The sequence below is a fragment of the Armigeres subalbatus genome, chromosome 3 (genome assembly GCF_024139115.2).
Source record: "Armigeres subalbatus isolate Guangzhou_Male chromosome 3, GZ_Asu_2, whole genome shotgun sequence".
Taxonomy (NCBI): domain Eukaryota; kingdom Metazoa; phylum Arthropoda; class Insecta; order Diptera; family Culicidae; genus Armigeres; species Armigeres subalbatus.
The window spans coordinates 225,201,810-225,226,852 of NC_085141.1; the positions used below are offsets into that span (position 1 = coordinate 225,201,810).

Sequence of the window (25,043 nt, forward strand, 5' to 3'; positions counted from 1 at the left end):
CTCGCTGCACGAAACATAGTGAAATTTATGCTACAGCAAGTGGGCGCCTAGGTAGACAAACCGCTGTAAAAGAATTCTTGCAAGGGTATTTTTAGTGCAAACTCCATAGAAATCTCGAATTATAGCAGATTTGATTCCCTCAAAATTGGACAAAGACACCCTGTACTATTAACCATGCACCTCCATACTCACCCATACCGTCTATAACAGAATGAGTTTAGCGCAGCGTGGTGTGTTGTGCCCTAGGAGCTATCCGGTAAAAGCGTGTTAATGTGAACATTTCTTTATAATGAGTTTGCATTTTCTTTGATGCAATTTAACTCACGTGTGTGTGAACCGATTTGTAAGATTTTCTCACTAATCGATTCGTCTTGAGCTGTGTTTATATAAAGTTTAAAAATTGGAAAGTTGAAAAATCATTATACAGGTCGGACTCGATTATCCAGAGTATCGATTTTTTTCACCCAGGATAATCGAATCACCAGAAAAAAAAATTAAATCTGCAATTAAATAAAGTAAAACTTATGTTTTATTTTACTTAATGTGGTGTAGTCAGAAATTATTTAGGAAAAACCCTGAATAATTCACCTAGCGGCATCGGTAACTTTCTGGTGTATTATGGGAAAATAATATTTTGCCCATAACTTTTGAGTCCATAGTCCGATCCATCCAATTTTCAATATGATATGTTAGGACAGGATTCAAATGAAACTTGTTGGTTGAGAATAGGTGCCAAATGGCTAGATTGTTTACGCGCTTTTTGTACAAAATATAGTGTTTTGTCCATTATTTATGAAGCCAAAGTTTGAACAAGTCAATTTTCAACTGAAAGTAATGGAACTTTTGAGTCCATTGTCCGATCCAACCAATTTTCAATATGAAACAATGCAAAGACTACCCCAGACCTAATTGATATTAAATGCAACCAGTTGAAAGCAAATCGGATAAGTGGATAAGTGTCAAAAAATGGGTTGAATTTTGTGCACTCAAACACACAGACATCACACATTCAACTCATAATTGTACTAAAACGAAGCGTTTTATCACAACGTCCGTGGGTGAAATATTTCTCTGCCCATTTTTTGCATTGAAATATAGAGGAAACGGACTTCAATGGGAAATTTTCTCGAAGCGAGAAGTTTTTTCGCATGTTTTAGTGAAAATAATTGATTCATGAAATTAAGATTACATTTATAGAACACCCGTACTTCAGTCCTTCCCATTCCAGCTACGTTCATGTTTCTTCAAATAATCATATTTTATATGAATAAAACAGTAATATATTCATTTGAATTCATGAATTTGATATACAAGCCTGTAGACAAATTTCAGTATACAAAACAACCCCTTTTTCAAATCCAAACCCGCCTCCCCCTTCACTACATAGATACTCCCAAAAACAATGTTTTTTTTTATAACTTCGGAACGAAATGGTCGATTGGGCCAATTTTCAATAGCGAAAATTTAGGAAGGATTCCGCGTCGAATGCAACCTGTTGACAGCAAATCGCAGAAGGCTAAGTACAAAAAAAGTGTGTCTCGCATTTTTTGTACACACATACATACAAACATACAGACATCACCTCAATTAGTCGAGCTAAGTCGATTGATATATAACACTATGGGTCACCGAGACTTCTGTTAAAAGTTCGGTTTTGGAGTGATCCTATAGCCTTTACGTATATTATACTCGAAAGGCAAAAAATACTCTGGATAATCGAGTCAAAAATTCTGGATAATACCCCGGATAATCGGGTCCCCGGATAATCGAGTCCGACCTTTAATACAATAATAGGGTGAGTTGAAAGGAATACGCACAAAAATTGATCTAGAGTGCGGCGTCGCAAAAAACTCATAAATTTACATTTAGGTCTGGTTTCACGAATTTTACATAAAAATGACAGTTCAAGAATTTAAAAATCACCCGGTAATAATAGAAATACTAGAATAAAAGATCGGCGAAGAGTTTCAAGAAAATTGAATAGTGGATACATTTGCGGTACACAGTTACTTTTGATTACCGAAGTCGGTCAACTCTCACGCTTTTGGATCAGCCAAATAAAGACTAAAATAAAAACTCCCTTCTGAAAAATTATAAAGTTCCCTGAATAATTAGCAAATTGGCAATAAATAAATCAGAGTATGAGCAATAAATAAATATAAAATTTACACAAATACACAGAATTCAGATTTTACACGATTCACATTTTCTCGATTTTGCACTCATGCAAAATGTTTAACGTTACCAAGTGATTTTTCTTCAAATTACTATGTTGCAAATATTTTGGTGGTAAATTGTAGAATTGTTGTTCGATACAACATGAGAGAACTTCAAGGTGCGCTCCCCATCATGCGGTTACTGTTCGCATGAAGTTGATTCGTTTCTGGCATATTTGTGTCATATACACAATGTGCCTTCCGAATGTGCTTTTCGAGTCGAACCAGACCCCGAGGTGCTTAGAAGACATGCTATGAGTGATTGTCTTACCCATCAGTTGAAGCGAGAACTTTGCAGATCAACCGCTGTTGGTCCCGAAACCGATACAACACAATCTGCAAGCTGTCTCAACGAGCAATTTGGCATGAGACATTCATCAATGTCTCTGACGTAAAAAATGTAAAGAAGGGGGCGGCTATCACCCTCACTTCCCTCCAATCATCCGGAACAATGTTGCACCCAGAAACTGATTGAACAAAGCCAATAGGCGCTTCTTCGCGACGTCTCGGAGGTTTTTGAGCAAATTGAATCTGATTCTATCCATCCCGGAGCGGAATTGTTGCATGAAAGAAGAGCGAGCGAGAATTCGATCATCAAAAAGGGGTGATCCATATCATCCCTGTCAGCAAAATTATTACGTTATACTTGCTCCACTCGAATCCGGACAAACTTTCTTTGCGAAGTCGAGTATCCACCGCGGGGAGCTTCCACGATCTTCGTTAACGGACGACGCGTTTCGAATTCTCCTTCTGACGATCCAAAGAGATTTCATTGAAGTCTCACGCGACAAGCCTTCGACGAAAGTGCGCCAATATTCGCGTTTCTTCACCTTCACCAGCTTCTTGAACTGAACTTCGAGCGCTATGTACCGTTTGTGTAGAACGATCGATCCGTGTTTCCGAAATTCCTTGAACGCGGTCGATAGAAACAGATTGATTACGTCCATTGGAAATCGAGACTTTGATCGGCAAATGATCACTACCATGGGGATTTTGGTCCACCTTCCAAGTACAGTCCAACGATAATGAGCTCGAACAAATGGAAAGATCTAGACGGGTATCTCTTGCTGGAGGTGCCACTCGTGTAACTTCTCCTGTATTCCCCCCATCCTGTTCCGTGGGAGTTAAAATCTCCCAAGAGCAACCGTGACTCTGGCATAACCGAGCAGATGTGTGAGAGATCTCTACGAGATATCGCGGTATTTGGAGGAGGATATATCTAGGCGATACTGAGGTTTTTTCCTCGGATAGTCACCTGACATGCGACAGCTTCGGTGCCCGACATCGGGGCAAGATCGACTGATTAAGGATTGATTTTTTTTATCCGTAAAAGCACTCCTCCATATCCATTTGCCCGGCCTCAACGAATGATGTTAAAATCTGGAAAATGAAGGTTCACATCTGATGTTAGCCATGTTTCACATAAAGCAAAAACATCGCATTGTAATTTGTTAACTAAAAATATGAAAATATCTAATTTGGGAAGAATACTTCGACAGTTCCACTGTAGAATCGAAATCATGTTACCCTTTTTGACGAAGTTAGTTATAGAAAGATACTAATGACTCGAGAAGGGGCATTTTTGAAGACAGCTGCTTCAGGAGAGGAGTCAGAATAGGCAGTACTGTTTTCACCATGTTTTTCACGGGGTCGGAAGCATAAAAGAAGTTAAGGATGAGCTCCACGATGCCAGAAAGTGTGAACATTGGTGCGCTCGGAGGTTGTTCCGTTCTATGCTCTCTTTCTGGCTGGAAATTTGCAAAACTTGGGACATCTGGGATTTTAGATGTACCCGGAAGCGGAGAGAACTCTCGTTCATCCTGATGTGACACCACAAAAGTTGAACGTTTTTGAGTTCCACCTGCATTTGATTTGACCATGTTGGAATGGGGCTTACTTTGAGGCTGTTTTCTAGACTTTTTCGAAGAACGCTGGCTATGTTTTACTCTTTTCCTTGAAAACGAAGGGAATCCCATTTCCAACTTCAGAGTCAGAACTACCTTGATCGTCCAGAGGAAGAGACGAGTAGATGGTTTCAGAAACAACCGATGTAGCGGGCTTCCTCAGTATCTCGGCGTAGCTTCGTCGATACCGCTGCTGGAGAGACCGTTTTTGGTGAAATCGCCGCTGTATGAACGTCGGGCAAGCTTCAAGAGCATGTGGAGGGCCGTCGTTGCAATAAACACATTTCGGTGCCGTCTTACAAGCGCCGCATGCGCCATCCACATGCTTCTCTCCGCATGATGCACATCGAGGTTTATTGCAACAGTACTGAGTAGTGTGGCCCAGCTGCTGGCAATTAACGCAATTCATCAGCTTCGGTACATACAGCCGGACAGGAAGATGAAGTTTGTCAATCACTACATAGCCAGGCAGCGTGGACCCGGAGAAGGTGACACAGAAAGACTCAGACGGGTAATAAACCCGCTTCTTTCCCTCTTGCGAAACCGAATCCTTCTTGCGAAATGCTCAGAGGTGGCAATCTCCTTGGCTTGTTTGCGGTCACTGACCGTGACACGAAGTTTACTGGATCCAACCATGTCAATGGTCGTGACAGACGAGAAACGCTTTTCCAGATCTTTGCTGATCTGGCTGATATTCAAGCGTTTGCCTTTGGGTCGAAAGAAAACAACATACGGCTCACTAGAGTCGTAAGGGTAGACCTTGGGACGAGGGCCCGTAGGGGAAATTTTAGCGTTGCTGGTGTCCATTTCGTTTTGGTGTGGAACACCCGAATGTAACGCAACATCTGACATGGAATACGAAGTACCCACGCCATCTTCGCTTTCGCACATTGCGGACACGAATTATGTGGAACGAAAAACTATTTCAATAAGATGGAGAAGAGAGGGGAACAAGGAGAGGGAGCTCAAGTGAATACTTGCGTTCACACTGCTGTGTCGCCGGCTTACGGTTCTGACAGCATACACTGGCTGGATGGACACTCGCCGGTGGTGCGGTCGAAGCGAACCACGCAGACAATACTGGATGGATGGTGGCGGTCTCTCATACAAATTCTGGACAAAACCTAATATGTTGCTCGAATTTTTCACCAAAGATTTCTTTGGTGAAGCAGCTTTGGAGCAGCTAGGAGCAAATCACCACACTAACCACCGGAAAGTAGACTAAAAATAGGTTTCAATACATAATACCAGATCGTTCCGAATCTTTCCCGAAAAAACTTTAGTCAAATTTTCTATTTCCATACAAATTCGTTCTTTACAGCATGAACTTCAACAAGCCACCAAAAATTTAATTTACAAGCTACAATCATCAAATTTTGGAATCAGTTAATTTAATACATGTGTAAAATTTAAAAAATACGTGTTTCGCGAGATGATCGAAAAAAATCTTGAGGTTTTGTACGGGTTTCCGCCATTGTGGGACGGCATTGTCTGTGTTGGTGGAGACGCACGATGAGTCAGTTTTGAGTCATTTTCGGACGAATCTTACCTTCAAAGTCAATGCAAGCTGAGCATGTTGTCGATTTTAAATTCTGGTAAATTTTGCAAAATTTATCTCACTGCTTCAATATGTTGGCCACATCGCCCAAACCTATCATATTTGGCACCATTACAAAGTGTAGTCCTGAAACTAATAAAGCCACGCTTAAACGTTCTTAAATTATTTTTGATCGCGCAGAAAATACTCGGTCTTTATTATGTACAAAATTATTATTGTATTATCTTCTTGCTGTATTCATTCCAAAATTCAAAATGGTTTTTCGACCCTCCCTCCCCTCATGTAAGGTTTCTTTCATACAAATGATTGTTTCTTTATATGGTGCGTAAGAAAACGACAGACCCCTCTCCCCCCATAAGTGCTTACGTAATATATGTACGACCTCCTAGCACCATTTGTTCTTGTCTCACGCATACTTTTGTTAAGGATCTCCCACGTGATCATGAGTTCTTACAGGCTCCTGCGCACTGAGTTTTTGAAAATATTGATAAAGAAATTAGGACAAACTATCAAGTCATATCATTGTATCTCTTTCTTCTAATTTTTCTAACTCACTCTATAAAAAAAACATCATGAGTTTTTCACATATGAACCGTAATATCAAGTAATGATTTGCGCCTCTACAACTTTACTTTGTTTAGAGTCGAAACAAAACCTATTCCGCAGGGTGGCCACTCACCCGGGAATCCGGGAAAAACACGGGAATTTGAAATCACCGGGAAAAACCCGGGAATTTGATCAAGTTCCCGGGAATTTCTCCAAATTTATATTTTTTCAAACTTATATTAAATTTACATTCCAAAAGTATATGTTACTTCTTTTACTATTTATGCTTAAAATAGCAGATTTGCTAATAAAGTTGACACACTTGAATTTGAGGCTGGATTTCGGAATATCGTAGGAACTTTGAATACTTTTTTCATCACCAATCCTTATTGCTTTTACAATATTCTGACACAATTTCGAAGGTTCCTACACACTTAATTTGTTTTCCGGGATCTCAGCAAAATGTTAAACTTTTACCGAGATTCGCAAAACCACAGCAAACATGTTCTTTGCCGAGATTTCTGTAAAGATTACTGAAAATTGGCCGAAAATCAGCGAACAAAAGCCATTATCGGAATATCAGTTATTTATCTTGCTGGCACACGGCTCTGCGGATTTTTGCTGAGCTGCAGAAATTAAAACTAAGTGTGTATAGACTGCTTTCAAAATTTAAAAAAAAAATGTGGAGTGTCCATCAAAGTCCATGCGATTTTTCGGATATTCCTGGGAGCTTACTGTAATTTACGCACATTTCCAGGTACCAGTTTACTGTCGCTTGTCGTTTAATACTGCAATTTGATTCATTTTTGACACACTAAACTGTTCAACCTTCCTATCTTTATTTCACAATCTATTTGAAAAAGACAGTTCAGCTAAGAAGGTATGCTAAGAAAGATGTGCCAAAGGTACTGCAAAAATATAAGATCTTTCGACAGTATCGAGTACAGAGCAGTAGAGGGCCCTTTTTGCCTTTCTCATACATATTACAATTTCTCGTATTAGTATATGGAAAGGCTATTGGACCGGTCTAAAACCGAACTTCTGATAGAAAGCTCAGAGACCCATAGTGTTATATTCCGAATCAGCTTAACGAATTGAGGTGATGTCTGTATGTGTGTATGTATCTTTTATCTTTTATGAGAGGGAAAAGCCGGCGGGAGTTGAGTTAAGAATGAATTTCAAGCCTTTCATATCAACAGTTTATAAACCAAATGATACATTCTTGGTGTTTTTGTGTGTATGTGCATTATCCGATTTGCTCTCAACAAGTTGCATTCGACGAGGAACGCGGCTTAGTTTTTCGCTTCCGGAGATATTGAAAAACATTGTTTTTTTTGCTGCAATGCATTCAAATGAACGCAAATAGATGTGAATTGATGGAAATAGTGGAATTTATCCTCCTAAATTGACCACCAATGCCAAGGTGGATTAATCTATCTGGGTTTTGAAGATAGGTTACTAAACCTATAGGTTACTGAAAGATAGGTTACTGAAAAATCTGGGTACTGAAAATAAAGTTTTGGCAAGCTTGGTAGTAATATGGCTATCGCTTCTGTCTCATATGCAGAAGAACGTGTTTATAGCGGAACACTAGGAGTTAACTTTCGGAAATCAGTATGGCGAAAAGCATCTAAGGCTTAATATTTCAAAAATAAGCCCTTAAAAATAATAACATTTGGTAGGCGTGGTAGCAGACACCTTGTACCAAATAGTTTTACATTGAAAATTCCTACTGTTGAGCAAACCCGCGTTAGATGTCTTTCACCATACAAACTTCCGGTGATTAACTCATGCTGGCTATTATCACATGTAAGTTAGCGCCTGAAGCTGGCAGCGGCGGGTACGAAACCTGCCACTTTATGTGATTCATTGAAAATGAATGGAAAGCTAGTCTCCTATATCACATTAAAATTCCATCAATTGGTTTTTCCTACCACACTGGCAACTTGTAAACCAAGAGGAACCTCTGCCCGTCAACCTCACCCAAAAAATTCTATAAAATTTCGCATGAACTAGTGGCAAGTGCAGAGGTATATTCGGCTTGCAGTGGGCGAGTGAATACATCATCAATTCCTCCCCTTCCCTACATTGACTTGCATTCTGACGTGGCAGACGCCAGTGTGACCTAACAAATGAGATCACCAGCACTTCTACATTGAAGATGAGTGCTAGTCCCAAACAAAACATATGTTGTTCTATGTGCAAGAACAGCTGATCTGGTCATAATGGAGTAGCAACTACGGGCAGTCAATCAAGCTCAAGGTTTACTGAAAATGAAGTCCTAGCTTGCCTTTGTACAGTAAAAGACTGTTAGAGCGAACAGGCCGTTGGTACTGTTTAACTATCAATGCGAGAAGGTAGAGAAACCGTTATTATTTAGATAAAAATGGATGAATGACTCATCAACAGGGAATCAATATTCGAGCAACGCCTAACAATATACCCTTTGTGGTCAACAGAGTTTGTTACTGACAAACGCGCTAGGTGCAAACCTTTATCAGAACCCGAACACAATATGACAAGAATCATTTGCCTTGCATGCTCTGATATTTCCGAGAATACGATGCTAATATTGTAATCATTGTTGGATTCTCGAATATTTCCATGAAAGCAGAAACTATGATAGCATAAAACCGAAATTTGCTCTAGATGTTAATGCAAAATAACGGGATGAAAAGTTAGCAACAAAATTGTCTTCTTTTTTGTTGCTGACAAAAATGTTCGGATCTTTGTCATTATTAGTGCTGTCCAATGAGCAGCTCGAAGTAGCTCGAAGTTGTTCCTGTCACGCTCATGCCCGTTTGTTGACAAAAAAGAACGAGCAGGACGGGAACAACTTCGAGCTGCTCATTGGACAGCATTATTATCTCCGACAAAAACAAAGCTTTGTCGTTGGTTCTCTTTTGTCGCTTGTTTCGCAAGCGCATTTCAGAAAAATTGATTCCCTGCTCATCAATAAACCATGTTGAAATATTTTTATATTTTTTTCCATATATGTGCGCTTTTCATTATTTTCATGGAGCATGGCCACATAGGTTCTAGACTACAATCAATATTTTTGGACGAAGCAGCAATTAGAACTTAAAGTCTTTTGCAGCAGTCTGTTAGAATGTTAGAACGCAATGCTTATTATAAAATAACTTAATTGATTCTTACAAATGATGTTGAACATTGTACATACCAAGAAACTATTCTCTTCTTTCAAAAAAAAAAATACATGCATTTTTTACATAATATAGACTAAAGTGCTCAAAATATTATCAGTTACTTTTTAGTTTTTCCGGGAAAATTTTGGAAACCCTACCGGGAAAACCGGGAAAAACCCGGGAATTTATTTTGTCGACAAGAGTGGTCACCCTGTTATTCCATATGTTTACAATTTCTAATAATGGAATACATTTTTATTAGCATTGCAGTCAGCTGAAATCGGCAATTGAAGGTAATAGTTAATCACCCTCATTCTTGTTTACGTTCGAAGCGGATACGTGAGAACGTTTCACTAATCCGTATTCCCGTTTTCGTTCGCACCAATTCTAACCATTCGATTTTTCGAACTTCACGCTTTCGAATATTTGTCGTATTCCCGTTTTCGTTCGAATGCGTATTTTGATACCTTTTCAGTTCGTCACTCTGAGCCTGCGAATTGAAGTGAGTTTATTGCAAACCAAGTTTGCAAAGTCGGTGTTCCTGGCGATACATCAGCTTCAGCATCGATAATCTTAAGTGTGAGTACTTTACGCTTAATTGCTACCGAACATAAATGTTTTTGCCTTTCTCGTACAACAAAGTTGTACCGAAAGGCTATCATTTCACTCCGAAAACAAACTTTTGATTTACAATGTTATGAAAACTCATATGTGAATATGTACGTTATGTGGAAGATATTGATTTGGAAAATGTATTGGAGGTAACCACTTTCCCTTCGATGGGACTCGAACCCATGACCCTAAAGTACGCTAGACTGGTGCTTTAACCAACTAAGCTACGAAGGACTTCCGTCGGCCTTCGCAACTTAGCGGCTACTGAACGAGCTCGAGATTCCCAAATTGGACGCATAGTCAAATCACTCGCAATCCATTTATCAAGCCAATACTTCCACATGTGTATTGTACACGTCCACATTAGAGGAGCGTGAGTATTTAGAATGTCTGGCGGCTATACACATTCTTCATCAGCAACGGTACTGATCAAGTGAGGTTGTGTAAGCTATTTGCCAGTCGGTCGTCAAGCTCAGACCCGACCGCATTGCGTAGGCAAGAGCACGCAACTCAAGTTCAGTTCATAACATTGTAAACTTTTGATAAGAGTTCCGGAGACCTATAGTATTATATACCAATCGATTCAGCTCGACGAGCTGAACAAATGTCTGTCTGTCCGTGTGTGTATGTGTGTGTATGTGTGTGCACAAAATGCTATAAAAAACATTAGCCAATTTTACACATAGTAACTCTTAACCGATTTTCTTGCAACAAGTTGCATCCCACAGAGACTAAAACGCTGTTGATCACTATTGAATTTCATAACAATTGCGAATCGCATAAAAAAGATAATATTAAAATAGTGATGAGACATAGTCACATAGAACAATAATGTGTTATGAAAAATGCCTTGCATCTTCGAATCCGAGGATTGCTCCCATTAAGAGTTTCATCGTACTATAAAGATGCTCGTGTTGCACGCATTTAGGCGTAAGTATGCTCTTCGTTCAGTTTCATAGTACTATGAAATTGTCCGAAAGTCAAAATTCGAACATAGGAAATTCGAGAAATTTTGGCAGCGCCATCTGTCGTCTACTAGTGTAAATTTTCTATCATAACATTAGACGGTGTAACTGTTTTGCCTTTCTTGTACATCATCGAGGTGTAAGCGTAAAGGCTACATTTATTACCTTTTTGCGCGAGAAAGGCGCCATCACCGCTAGGTGGATTAATCTGGGTTTTTTTGAAATTTTTCATTTTAGGGCACAGTGCTCCAGTGCTACGTCTCAATGGGCCAATGAATCTGCCTCTTCTGGGATCCTGGGATGATGGATGATGCCTGGGATGACCATTCCACTAGAGATGGGCAAAACGGATCACTTTGATGAACGAATCAGATCTGGGTCATTCATTCTAATGATCCGGATCTTTCAACCGGATCGGATCCTTAGAACAAACGTAAAGGGAATACAAAAAAGTGAAACCTTCGTCATTCTGGCTCATACATTTGAACCGTACTGACAATAACTTTACCCTTTCTTGTTTACAAGCATATGGATTACGAAGAATGAACTTTTTAGTTTATTATTTCCTTACAAATGATCAAATTATTTGCTGATCTGGTGAACCGGATCTTTCAAAAAATGATCCACGAATCATTCACTCACTTTATAGATCCGGATCACTTGACCGGTTCCGGATCTTAACGCCCATCTCTAATTCCAGCCGCCAGCGCTTGCTTGCAAATTTCGTCTTCGGTCTACCTTAATTTACCCTCTCGTATTTCAGAATTTCCCTTGATATTTAAAAATAAATTCCCGTAGTTATTCAGATTTTTTTTGCAGTATTCGACCGAATTTTCCATGAAATAAAAGAAAAATTTCCGTGAAAATTAAGAAGATTTTTTCCTGGAATCTCAGAATAATGTCCCGGGGAAATGCAGAAGTGTTTTCCTAGCAATCTTGGAAGAATTTTCCATAACAATTTTGGAAAGTTTGCCGTGGAAACAAAATCTGTGCAAAGGAATTTTACGGGGAAATTCAGTATAATTTTCCGATAGAACTTAAAATTGTTGACTGTGGAAATAAGGAAAATTTTATGTGGAAATTCAGATAAATTTTTCTGGAATCTCAGAATAAGCTCCCGCAAAAATTCAGAAGAGTTGTCCGTTGAACTAAAAAAACATTGAAATCCAAAAGAATTTCCCTTGAAATTTCAGAATAATTTCCCGTGAGAACTTAAAAGAATTTCATTGAAATCCCAGACAATTTCTCGAGGAATGTCTAAAGAATTTTCCTTGGAAATAAAGTTGAATTTCCATTGAAATTGAGATCGTTTTTTCCTGGGATTTCAAAATAATGTCCGGTGGAGATTCAGAACTATTCCCATAGATATTCAGCAGAGTTTCTCGTGGAACATCAGATTTTTTTACTGGAATCGCAGAACAATTTCCTTTGAAAATACAGAAGAGTTGGCCGACAAAATTTTTGAAGTTTTTCCAACTTCTTCTGCGCCATCTTTCTTTTTTGTTTTTGGCCATATTAATGCAGCGAATGACATTCTGGGTATCATTTCCATTAAATCATGTTTGGCTTTAGTCCCTTTACCGAACCGAACGTCGCCTTCCTTATCCATAAAGAGGAAAAACAGACGATCCAAAACAACGAGTAATTCGTGTGCTGTTTTCTTCAGCAATGCAATAATTCAATTTTACACGAACAACTTATTCAAATGGAGGCCTAGACTAGCAATCCTATAACCTAGTATAACCCTATAGTATTTCTAACCTAGACCTTAATCCAAATTTAAAAGTACTCGCGTTTTCAATGGCATAACACTCAATACGTAAGCAATGTCATTGTCATTGTCAACTGTCATTTTTATTATTTCACGTAGCAAAGCTAAAATATTGAAAATGACAGTTTTGCGTTGCTCCGTGTTGAGTGGTGTGCCCTTGAAAACGCGAGTACTTTTAAATTTGGATTCCGTGGGAATTAAATCGTATGTAAATAATGTTTATACCACAGACAAACAGATATAACGCATGTAAATTTTAATCATCAAATTCATAGTCAAACAAATACTAACGACATCTGTTGTTTGCACCAACTTAGGCAAATCACGAACCAGATGGTGGTAAACGTCAAACTCAAGCAAAACCGATTCGCGCACCACGAGTGATTGATTGGCTAACTAACGCTTATTTAAATTTGCTAAAAAATCAGTGTACGGTGAGATTTTCTCGAGTCTGTTATGTCTGTTTATCTGTATGTCTGTATTTCACTGTAGGGGCCGTATCTCACCCATACGCTTTTTTGAGATTATTGAAGTTTTCGATATTATAGAAGAACTGTTCCATTTTCCATCTCACTGAACATATATTCATCTCATGGCAAAACAGAGAAATACAGCACCAATCTTGTTCGCTAACATGCGTGCTCACTGCTGAAAAAATCACAAAAAATAAAAAAAAACATCAAATTCCTTTTCATTGCTTTGTTTTTGATGGGATGGAAATGGGAGCTATGCGATGCAGTACCGAACCGTTCCCCAATCAAGTTTTATATCAAACTAGCTGACTCAAAGAACTTTGTCTCACCTTTATCTCACTCAATTGATCAATATTCTGAATCAATTTCACCATAACACCATTTTCCTCGTAAATGAGAAGAAAATTAATATAAATTAGTATATTTTGGGTTGTCTATTCTTGAGTAATGCGCGGACGTACATACGGCAACTTATATCTATAGATGTTTACAGTGAAACACACTTTTTTTTGGCCAATGTTCCATTTTCCCTATGAAGCCAATTCCAATATTAGTTCTCTACTATTCGTTCTCAGATGTACAACCAACAGATCAGCTCTTCATTTTTCCCTAAACCTTCTCTTTGTTAACAATATTCAAAATGCATGGAACTTTGGAGTCGCATTTTTATCATATTCCTCCGATATTTTAAATCTCGATATACGCAATGGGTATTGATTCGATAGTGTCAGCACATGGCTAACACTTCAAGTACTTTGACAAAAGACAAACAATCCCCAAATATATAAAAACGTCAATTGAATGCTGTTTCTATATACTTCTCCAGAATCCTCTAGACTGCACAGATAGAAAAAGTTGTTGAAATTTACACGGAAGTAATGCACATAAAGGGAATGCCAAAAAGAGCGTAATTTTAAACGATATTTTCGCTTGGATGTATGCAATTTGTATTGCATTATGCCACTATTTATTCGATTAAGTGGTATAATGTTATACAAATTGCATACATTTAGGGTGAAATTGATGGAAAAGATTCATGTATGCTCAGAATAGTGTAATTTTCCGCGTCTGTATTTTTTACGCGCTGATTAGTTTTCATTATTTTTTTCTGTGTATACTTACTGATGCTCTTCCGGACATTGACCGTGTACACAACATCTTGAAATTCCACGTCTTTCGTCATGCTTGCGCCGTTCCAAGAGGGCGCGCGTCCGGTGGCTTCTACAAAGAGCGGTTTATTCTCGACGACGATGCACTTTTTCGCTCTGGTCTAGCTCGAACAATGCAACAACGGACCGGTTTCGGTGTCGTTCTGATTGGGTACGCTCCTACGGGTTGTCGGTTCACTTTGTACTTTTAGATACGCTGGTTTACATCTATTTCCTTTTTTGCTGTAAAGCTCGTTCTATCTGAGACTTCTCGAAACCGGCCACTGTTCGAACGCATCTGGCTTTGTTAGTGGTTTTGCGTCGAAGAAAGTTCGATTGACTTGATTGTGCTTTTGTGTGGAGGGCGTACTGTAAGCGTTCTGCTGGGGTACTTTTCCTTTCAATGCTGTTTGGAAGGGATCTGCAACGATAAATAAAAACAACATATTATTAATAACCTAATGACAACAGTAGTCGAAGTTCATTTATTCACAGTCCAATCACGATTATTGACTCATGTATTCGATGGAACAGTTTGTCACATGCGTCCGTTAGGAAAACCGCACTTTACTTGCTAACAAATTCTCCATTCTATTGAACGAGTAATAAATCATATCAGTGGCATTCAAGAATGAATAGGATAAAGTTGGATTTGAGGTGGCACATGGATCTGTATATTAATTATTGGAATTCCTTTTATCGATGATTCAAAAGTTTTCGATTCATAACGAGTTTGATGGCTACATATATCAATAAACCATTGATTTTCTAACTTAGCGGGAGCGAGTCCAGATATTTTCATCCATAAAAAGTGACAATGTAATCTGTAACCGAACCGGAGCTAAAGCTGAAATATATAACGCCCATAGATGCGCTTGTCACCCATGTCGTTTCAGTTGTTTGCTCATTTGATTTAGTTGGTGTACATGAATACAAAACTCATTCGATAGGAATATGGTTTATCTTTATTATTATTATATTTTGTCAATTTGTATGGTAAGATTTTTTCATTTGTAAGGATACTGTTAGTAAATCATAATGTTTTTTAACACAGGCTTATCATTTAATACAATCATTGTTAGCTGCCTGGTTCTTCACAATAACACATGTTTGTAATAATAGCTTCCATGTGGATTTCATTCTAAGCATCCGTTCATTGCGATTTCCGCAGATTATATTGCCAACCTCTGCGGAATATTTCAAATCAACTGCCACTTTGTTCTGCCAACATTCTCACGGCTGGGATGCTCTATCCATCCGTATGGCACGAGATCATCAAGCGGCTATTAGTTTACACGTGGCCCAACCATCCCTATCGCTAATGAAGCCGCTTTCATCGATGATTGCACCACGGTTGCAGTAATGTCAAAAAGTTAATTACTTCATTTGGCTTTTGTATCCCCATAAACAATAATTCCCATTCAACCATCATTACGGTCAGCAAACGACGAACTCAATCGGCGGGAACGCTTAGCAGTGCCAGCTTCAGCTGTGTGAAGAGTAGAGCTTTCGCGTGGCGAGCAAGTTCAAGATCAAGATCAATCAACCTGATGATGGAACGGTCGAGCCACACGCTGGCAATTGAAAGCATGCTGAGGGTTACGATCTGTACAAGCTACGATTGAAATATCTGTGTATTGCCGCTAACCGCAAGTCGGGCACCTCACAATAGGGAATCAAGCAAAAGTGTGGTGACTTGCGGTTTGTGGCAATACAGTTGTTGACCCACCACTACTGACTGCTTGATGAAGCTATTCGTCTCCGAAGGCGTTGGGAAACGGTTACGGACCATTCTTCACATACTCTTAGAGGTTTCTTGTGCTTCGAGTGGTTGGTGTTTATTTCACGCTATATGATCATGATGATGAACAAGTTTTACAACCGGCAGTTCAATGTGCAAATATTTTTTATAATCTATTATAAGACGGTAATTTATTAATAAGCAATCACATAAACGTATACACGAATATGTTTGAAAATCTGGAGGAAGGAAACTGTGATTGTGAGGAACTAACAACTTGCGATTGAAAATAAAATTAATAAAGTTACAATTATAGCAAACGACAGCAAGTAGAGCTCTCACTTACCAAACTTATTTTTGATGCAATGTTGTTACGTTGACATTCATTGCTAAGTTTGATCGGTTTAATAGAAATGAATTATACGTATGTTAGCAGAATTCAGCGTTGCACTATATTAACATTCTGTAAAAAGTACAACACATTGAGTAAAAAGGAGATATCTTTTCTGTCAGATGACCAATTTGCACCAAACCACCATGTATTCTTACAAAATTGGTTCCTCATCAATTGGAAGGTAAAGGTGATCAATAATGAATTATAGATTCTTTTATTTAACAATTCTCGTTTAACTTTTAAAAAGGACCTAAGTAACATTTTTTCATGAAATCATTTTAGTACTGCAAAAGATTTCATATTGGTCTGTTGATTGCAATATTCAATTTAATGCATGAATAAATGTTACATAGGTCCTTTTGAAATGTTAAGGACCTAGGATAGGATGTGACAACTCAATTGAGACTGCCTTGTTGTTTTTTAGTCGGTTGCTCTGACGAGGTGGTCGCCAGTGCAGCCAAAGTCATTTGGTACACAATCTTCCAAATATCATGTATCAAAATTTGATGTTTTTCTTTCCGTTCCATCCATTATTTATATAAGAGAAGCGAAAGACTAACAGAGAGAAGTTTTAGCTAATGTAAATATGACTTTGAGATCGAAAATGACAGAAAAGTGAATCGTAATGCTTAAAATCAACAGTTTTAAACCTTTACAACCCTTGAGAATAATTAATATGGCGTTTGCAGTTCAATATTAATTTATTTTTTACCAAAAAACTAAAACTCAAACATTTACGTATTTTGCCTGATATAAACTTTACAAACCTGCAACACGGCCAAACTAACAACATGCTGCCCTACGAAAAACGCGCCGCCACCAATCGAAGTAATCGATTGTCATTTTCAACCAATCAGCAACCGGTACGATTGTGACAGCAAATCGGTACGATTTTTACTGACTACTTGGCACATCCTATCCTAGTTAAGGACAATCCTCACGGAATCCAAATTCAAAAGGCACACCACTCGATACGTAAGTTACGTACAACTGTCATTTTTGTTATTTCACGCATGCTACGACGCAGCAAAGCTGAAATAATAAAAATGACAGTTATGTGTTGCTTCCGTATTAAATGATGTGTCCTTAAAAATGCGCGTGCTTTTGAATTTAGGTTCCGTGAGGAGTGTCCTTAAGCAAGAATTCATATAGTCGATTCTTACTCATCTGTAACCGCAGATGGCCATGAGATGGGCTTCCGAAAAATCCGGAACGCCCGTAAAAATTATCCATTTGTATAGTTCTTCCTAGAGCAGCGCGATTCTGACGTAGGACTACGGCTGTGTTGTATACTGGGGTACAGTTTGCGATAGTAAAGCTTTTTTAAGACATGATATACTTTGAACGTTAATGTCTCAGTCGTTTCTTGGATCTCCATTTTTAGGGCCATTCAATCAAGGAATAGTAAACGCATCTATAAAGCCTTCTAAAATGTTTTTTTATAATGGCTGTCGGAGTGATGGTTGCAAAGAATTCAACCTCAACGATGGCATCTGTTGCAGTTTAGCGTTAGATCATAGAGGGATGACCTCCGAAAACGATACCAGCAGAGTAATGCGGAGACGAATCATGGCAGGAAATCGTACGTACTCCGGACTCTACAAAACGCTCTGATCGAATAGAGTTCATCGCCGTACCAAACTTCTTCTTCTTGGCATTACATCCTCTACAGAGACACTGCCAACATTGGCGATCTTAGTGCTCATTCAGCATCTCCACATTTATTAACGGCGAGGTTTCTAAGCCAAGTTACCATTTTTGCATTCGTTTATCACGAGGCTAACACGATAATATTTTTTATATCCAGGGAAGTCGAAGAAACTTGCATCCCAAAAATTTCCTTGACCGGACGCCCAAGCAGCACAAATTGTTTCATTATTGAACATTTCACTGTATTGCAACTATTCGGAAAGAAACTATCTTTGCGTATGTGCCATCAAATATAACTCTCCTGCAACCTAAAAAGCGCAAGAGGTGGAGCCTACGGAAACATCCTTCGATTGCAGTAAAATTGCAATATTGTTGCAAAATACTACAGCGGAAAAAAATAAAATAAAAATATAAAACTGGATTCGATTTATGAATCTTGTGATTGATAGTCCTTCACTCTACCACAGCACCATTCAACACTTCCAAGGGACTGCATGTTGACACACTATAAAAACCATACGATTATGAAGTTTTGTACTCGTGTTTCCTGTTACTTGATTGCACCATCACAAGAAAAAAATGTGAGTTGTCAAAACGTTGAATGATGCTAAATTATACATGAAGACACACTCAACTTATCTGCAACATAATTTAAACAAACAATTAAATTTAGAAAGACGCATTGAAGTTACATGGTAAAAACTCAAAGGTGCAGCCCAATCGGGTTGTACGCAAAGGTGACGTAGGACTACGTAGCTTTTCGAAATTGATAGTATTTGCCATAATAATTTGTGTCGTTTTATTAACATTGAGCAAACTGCTCGGAGGCCAACTGAATCAAGAAGTCGAATAGTTGTTCCCAGTTGGATGGACTTTGAGTCTCTAACCGTGGAATTAACATGACTCATTGGCCGCTGAAGCCACTCGACTGGCTTTCAGTCGGGGGCATCACAAACCTTACTTTGCCACGGACGCTTACATCGCGGGCGAAGACCAAACGTTGCATATAAATATATTTGTGTTCGGTTTCACGCCACTTCTGATTCTGCTTATTTCTCCTTTATTTCGGCCATTTTTGAGGATGGTGTCCTCCAAAAAGGTCTTTATGCATACAAAAGAAGGTTGATCCGACAATCCGATATGAACTTTCTTTAAAGTGCAAAACTCAATCATAACTAGCAAATTTGATAGCGCGGCGGAGGGAGATGATGCAATTAATTTGAACGGGTGGAATCACTAACAGCAACCAAGCTACCACGCAAAACCCGATGCCGCCGAAACAATCCATTTTCGCAATTAACTCTTTCTTTCCATAAAATACTGGTCCTGAGAAGAACCAATTTTCTTTTCTCAATGCGTCTTTCCATTAACTAACTGCATCCAAACGCTTGACAGTACCTTGCGTTGAAATTGTTCGACCGCCTTCGTGCTGCTGTGTCCGCTCCGCTGCATCGAATGTCGAACCGAATCCCGATCAAAACGGCTCGCGCGCGCCAAGTAGCAGCTTTCTTGTATTTAATAAATTAAGCCCGTTAGCCCCGCCCCTTTGTGATCTAATATGGGTGTAAATAAAATGTGCACTCATATCGATTAATGAAGGGGCGGGGCTAATGGAATTACTTCATTAGATATAAGAAAGCTGCTTTTCGGCGCGCGCGAGCCTTTTCGATGTGGATTTCGCAGACAACGGACCATTCGGAGAATGACAAATTCTAAGAATCCTATGAAATTTTCTCGATTCTGAATTTGGTTATGAGATGTAGTTTATCTTAGAATGTGTATTGTTACGAGGAATAACAGCAGAAATTTCTCTCAAGACGAAGTTTCTCCATATTACCAATTATTATCTCTTGCCATCTGTCTGTCCGAGCGACGTTCACCGATGGGTGGTTGCTGTAGAAAGTTTCCACTGAGGTGGCGTCTTCATTGATTTTATACAAAAGAAGGCTGATCCGACTATCCGAAATAAACTTTCTTCAAAGTGCAAAACTCAATCGTAAATAGCGAATTTGATAGCGCGTCGGAGGGAGATGATGTAGTGAATTTGAATGGATGGATCCACTAACAGCAACCAAACTACCACGCCAAACCCGATGCCACCGAAGCAGTCCATTTTCACAATTAACTCTTTCTTGTCGTAAAATGTTGGTCCTGAGAAGAACCAATTTTCTTTTCCCAATGTTCCTTTCCAACTAAATGACACCACAATTTGTAATAAATTTTCAGCATCGGCACTGGCGGTGCGGGATCGCCACAGTGCTATTTTTATGGTCAACCTTTTCTTCATATGAAATTCTGGTTCGTTGAGGTTGAATGATCTGCAGCAACATATCGAGCACCACCACCAATGCGATGGATTTCCTTTGAAAATGTCATTAGCGCCTCCGTGATGCTGTGTCCGCTCCGCTGCGATCGCTTTGATGCGTCTGCTCTGCGTAAAATCTTGTTCAAACTGAGGATTAGATCCAAACCCGCAAGTGATTGATTTTTGATGTCTGTGCTAGTGATGCATGTACGTGATTGGTTGGTTGACCTATTTCTAAACTTTTTATCAATTTTCGATAATAAATAGTTAAAATTCAGTATTTTCATATAAATACAAAGAAGCGTTGACTCATCATTGATCGAATGGTCCAAAAAATTATAAATCCATCGAGAAACGGCTGAGATATTAAAGTTCAAAGTCTATCATATTTTCGTGACGTTCCCCGATGTTCGCAATCGTAAAGCGTACCCCAATATAGAATAAACAGACATAGTCCTACGTCAAAAATATGCAACTTTATGATTTTGTTTCGTGTTTGCAACATGAAGTACAGTTTTCTTTGTTTGTTTGTTTCCAAATGCCAAACACGTACTGCATTGCAATTTTAATGAAAGATTGATCACAATTCGAACGTTTTGGACATCTTGATGCAACTTTTTCGTGCTTTGATGTTTTCCCAATGCCTTTAATGAAACTCAATAGAAACAAGGTGCTTTTAGGAAGATGTTGCGTGTGCTACTTGGGCGTGGATTCTAACCCAGCCATCTTCAGCATTGTATTGATTTGTAGCCGCGCATTTTACCGCACGGCTAAGGAAGGCCCCGGCCGTACTAATCTTGCTATCTACAAAACGCTCAGTAGTACTCTACGAACACGAGACCTGGACAATGCTCGTGGAGGACTAGGAGGACGTGGAGCACAATATCTATGACAATCTATGGGTGCAGATGGAAGATGGTACATGGAGGAGGCGGTTGAACTACGAGTTGCAATAACATTCACACTGCGAAATTCGCCCGACTGCGATGGGGTGGGCACGTAGTCCGAATGTTGGACAGCAATCCGGTGGAAATGGTTCTCGACAACAACCCGACGGGCACAAAAAGGCACCACCCCTAAGCAGACTGTGTGGCTGCCGACGTACAGCCAAGGACTGAGCAAGATGGAGACGACTGTTATGTCCATGGTTGTGCAGTAGCTATGCCGGCCTTAGGCTGAATAAATAAATACATAAATAAATAAATAATGATTAAAAGTAAATTGGCCCTTTTCAGGATCAAAAATTTAAAATGAAAAGGATAGAGTAAGAGTGAGTAGGACAGGTAAATCTTCGGAAAATCACAACCGGAGTAGCCGCAGCATCTATTTGCTATTTCGTGGCAAATCATTGAGTAGTGATTTTTGGCAGTAGAGGCGCATTATTAAAATAAATCGGTCCTCATCAGGACCACCTTTTTACAAAGAAGAAGGTTTGATTTGCCGTATTTTATTATTATTGTCTTTATTTACGAGATTTTCGGCCCTAGGTCGGTTCATCTTGACCCGTATTTGATTTTTTTAATAATAATCTTAATCTATATACATAAAAATGAATTTCTGTCTGTCTGAACCTTATAGACTCCGGAACTAATGAACCGATCGGCGTGAAAATTTGTATGTAGAGGTTTTTGCGGCCGGGGAAGGTTCTTAAAATGGTTCGAGACCCCTCCCTCCTTTGGAAAGGGGAGCTCCCATACAAATGAGACATAAATTTCTGCATAACTCAAGAACTAATCATAAAATAAATCAATTTTAGGCGAAACAAAGTTCGTCGGGTCTGCTAGTAATATAATAATAATAAAGTGAAATTTCTTGCAAAACTCGGAATTGTTTTTCTGCTGTTAGTGGTTGTAAAGATGGTTGGATAATAATTGATCGCCACACTATAAAGCACAATCCCGTGGTGACTGCAGAAAATTCGATGGCGTCGCTATAGGTCCTAGTGTCGGCCGTTGGCAAATGGTTGGTGCACAAAATGTATTCGCAGAAATGGTGTCTGTAGTAATTCAGCGATAAATCATCGAGTGGCTAATGTGAAGGCCTTATAAAAAAAATATTGTTGCGCTTTTCCCGAATTTTTCATTGCGATTAAGTAGATCCGTTAGAATATTCAATTCGCTTTTCTAAACTAAAACAACAACCAAATGTCTGAATCCTAGATGATAAGTTCATTTTAAACCGCTCCTTTCAAGTCACTAACAGCAGCGAAACGAGTCGAATTTTGCAAGAAAATATTACTTGAGCATCAAATTCAAATATGGCAAAATGGTGTTAAATGGTGTCCCTGAAAAGGAACGATTTATTTTAATAATACGTCTTTGTATTCACCAACACTATGCGAAGTAATGTCACTTGAGTGCTGCTGCCAAACATCACGTCTCGATGATTTGCCGCAGCTTTCCTCTATCTAATCCTAGCCCATTAGCTCCTTCCCTTTGTTTATCATCTTCTTCTTCTTATTGGCATTACATCCCCACACTGGGACAGAGCCGCCTCGCAGCTTAGTGTTCGTTAAGCACTTCCACAGTTATCAACTGCGAGGTTTCCAAGCAAAGTTACAATTTTTGCATTCGTATAACATGAGGCTAACACGATGATACTTTTATGCCCAGGGAAGTCGAGACAATTTCCAATCCGAAAATTGCCTAGACCGGCATCGGGAATCGAACCCAGCCACCCTCAGCATGGTCTTGCTTTGTAGCCGAGCGTCTTATCGCCCGGCTAATCTCAACGTGGACGTCTGTTATGATTTTGCTATAAGTTATCGTGTTGCCGTTATCAGCATCAGCAGCACTTAAGACAAATTTAATGAAAATCATTGCACGCCGGGAAATTAGGAGGAAAAAAATATTTTCACCTTGAAGATGATATTTTAGGAACAAAGTGTCTTCAGCAAAGTCAAAGCTTATCATTTTAGCTTTATTTTAATTTTTTTTTTCAATGGTGAGATAAATAAACTTCTTCATTTCTAATTTTAGCATTGTACGATGTTCTAAAAAGTTGTTTCTTATTTAACTGTGAGGCACTTTGCTGAAGAAACCATTGTTGCACGTCATTTGTATCATTTGTTATGATAATTAAAAAAAATGTTAGGGTGACCCTAAGAAACTAATATTTTGATTGTAACTATTTGGTTTTAATTTTTATCGAAGTGGCGTCTTCTTCAAAGTTTTAGAGCATAAAAAAATGCACGTTGGTTACACAAATGAGTAAATAAATTGGTGGATTGCAGAGATATCACTGTTTTTCTTGAAAAAGATCCGTCATTTTCAAATGCCTGTATTTTTGAAAGGGGGATCCATTTCTTCCTGGGTTAGACAGGGCTAAGGATTGCTTTGCATATTTTGGAACAAGGGAATTTGAGGTTTTTCATCATTTAAAAAAAAATGGTTATTTGTACGAGAAAATCAAAATAATCAGTTCTAGAAGTGTTGTAAAACCTAAAATCCCGCCCAATCGTATTCACTCGGTTGTGCAAGTAAAACGTGCATTTTTTTTTAATTACCATAACAAATGGTACAAAAGACGTACAACAATGGTTTCTTCAGCAAAGTGGCTCAAAATTAAATAAGGAACAACTTTCCAGAACATGGAACATTGCTAAAATTGAAAATATGGGTGTTGAAAAATTTATATCACCACCCTATTGCAACAAACTTCAAAATAAAGCTTGAATAATAAGCTTTGATTTTGCTGAAGACACTTTGTTCCTAAAATATCATCTTCATGGTGATAATATTTGTTTTCCTCCTAATTTCCCAGCGTGGCCCACCGTGCATTTTCGGCAGTAAGTGAAATATTCTCGCATTGTATTACCTTCATACGGATTTTCTGACTAAAACATGGCCTACTTTTCATTTTTAGTACTTTAGACTAGTTTTCTTTTGCATTGGTACACGTAAAAAAATAATATAATTCGGCATAAGAACCTTACACAAACTGTATAATAATTTTGCATAGGGTAAAACGTCCTATCGTTGTGGTATGTCCTAATGTTGCGGTAGTGTCAAAATAGTCCATTCTGGATATAATAGAATCAAAAACAATTGTGGATACGCTAAAACTCTTCGAATTAACGACTAAAACAGCTTTTGTTTGACGAAATTCAGTTCAAAATTATGAAAAAGTAACATTTTTCATTAAAAATTTGAATCATATTGCGGTAGTGCTAAGGTCCTATTGTTGTGGTATCGATCTCCATAAGAATTACATGCAATACCGCAACAATAGGACTGACCTTGAGCAAATGCCGCAACGATAGGCAACTACTTCCTATTATTGCGGTAGTATGTTTTTATTGTGATAAAAACAAAACAACATAAGTATAGCACAATTGACGTAATATTTACGAAACTATAGTTAACGAGCAACCTATTCGACTACTGCAATGTGGAAAAAGACCAATTTTTAAAGAATTTTTGAAATCAATTGTGTTTTGACACAGTGCATAACCCCTCCATAAAAGGTCGTTTTACCCTATACAATTTCGGAAGATTTTAATTCAATTTTTGTATTGATATAATACAGATTTGTATTATTTTAATACAGTATTTGTATAAAAAGCTTACAGAATTGTATATGCCAAGATTTTATACAATGATTGCCAGATTTGTT

The 25,043-nt window shown here is 38.5% G+C and overlaps 1 protein-coding gene across 4 annotated transcripts in view; it reads right to left on the bottom strand.

Moving 5' to 3' along the window:
* The window catches only part of LOC134220387 (ATP-binding cassette subfamily G member 4), a 130,128-nt gene that overhangs the window by 39,067 nt on the left and 66,018 nt on the right, over positions 1 to 25,043 (bottom strand). For all 4 annotated transcript variants that reach the window (XM_062699441.1, XM_062699440.1, XM_062699439.1 and 1 more), the window contains exon 3: positions 14,314 to 14,760. In XM_062699441.1, the coding sequence (XP_062555425.1) occupies positions 14,314 to 14,374 (61 nt within the window). In that variant the 5' untranslated portion in view covers positions 14,375 to 14,760. The remainder of the gene's footprint in view (positions 1 to 14,313; positions 14,761 to 25,043) is intronic.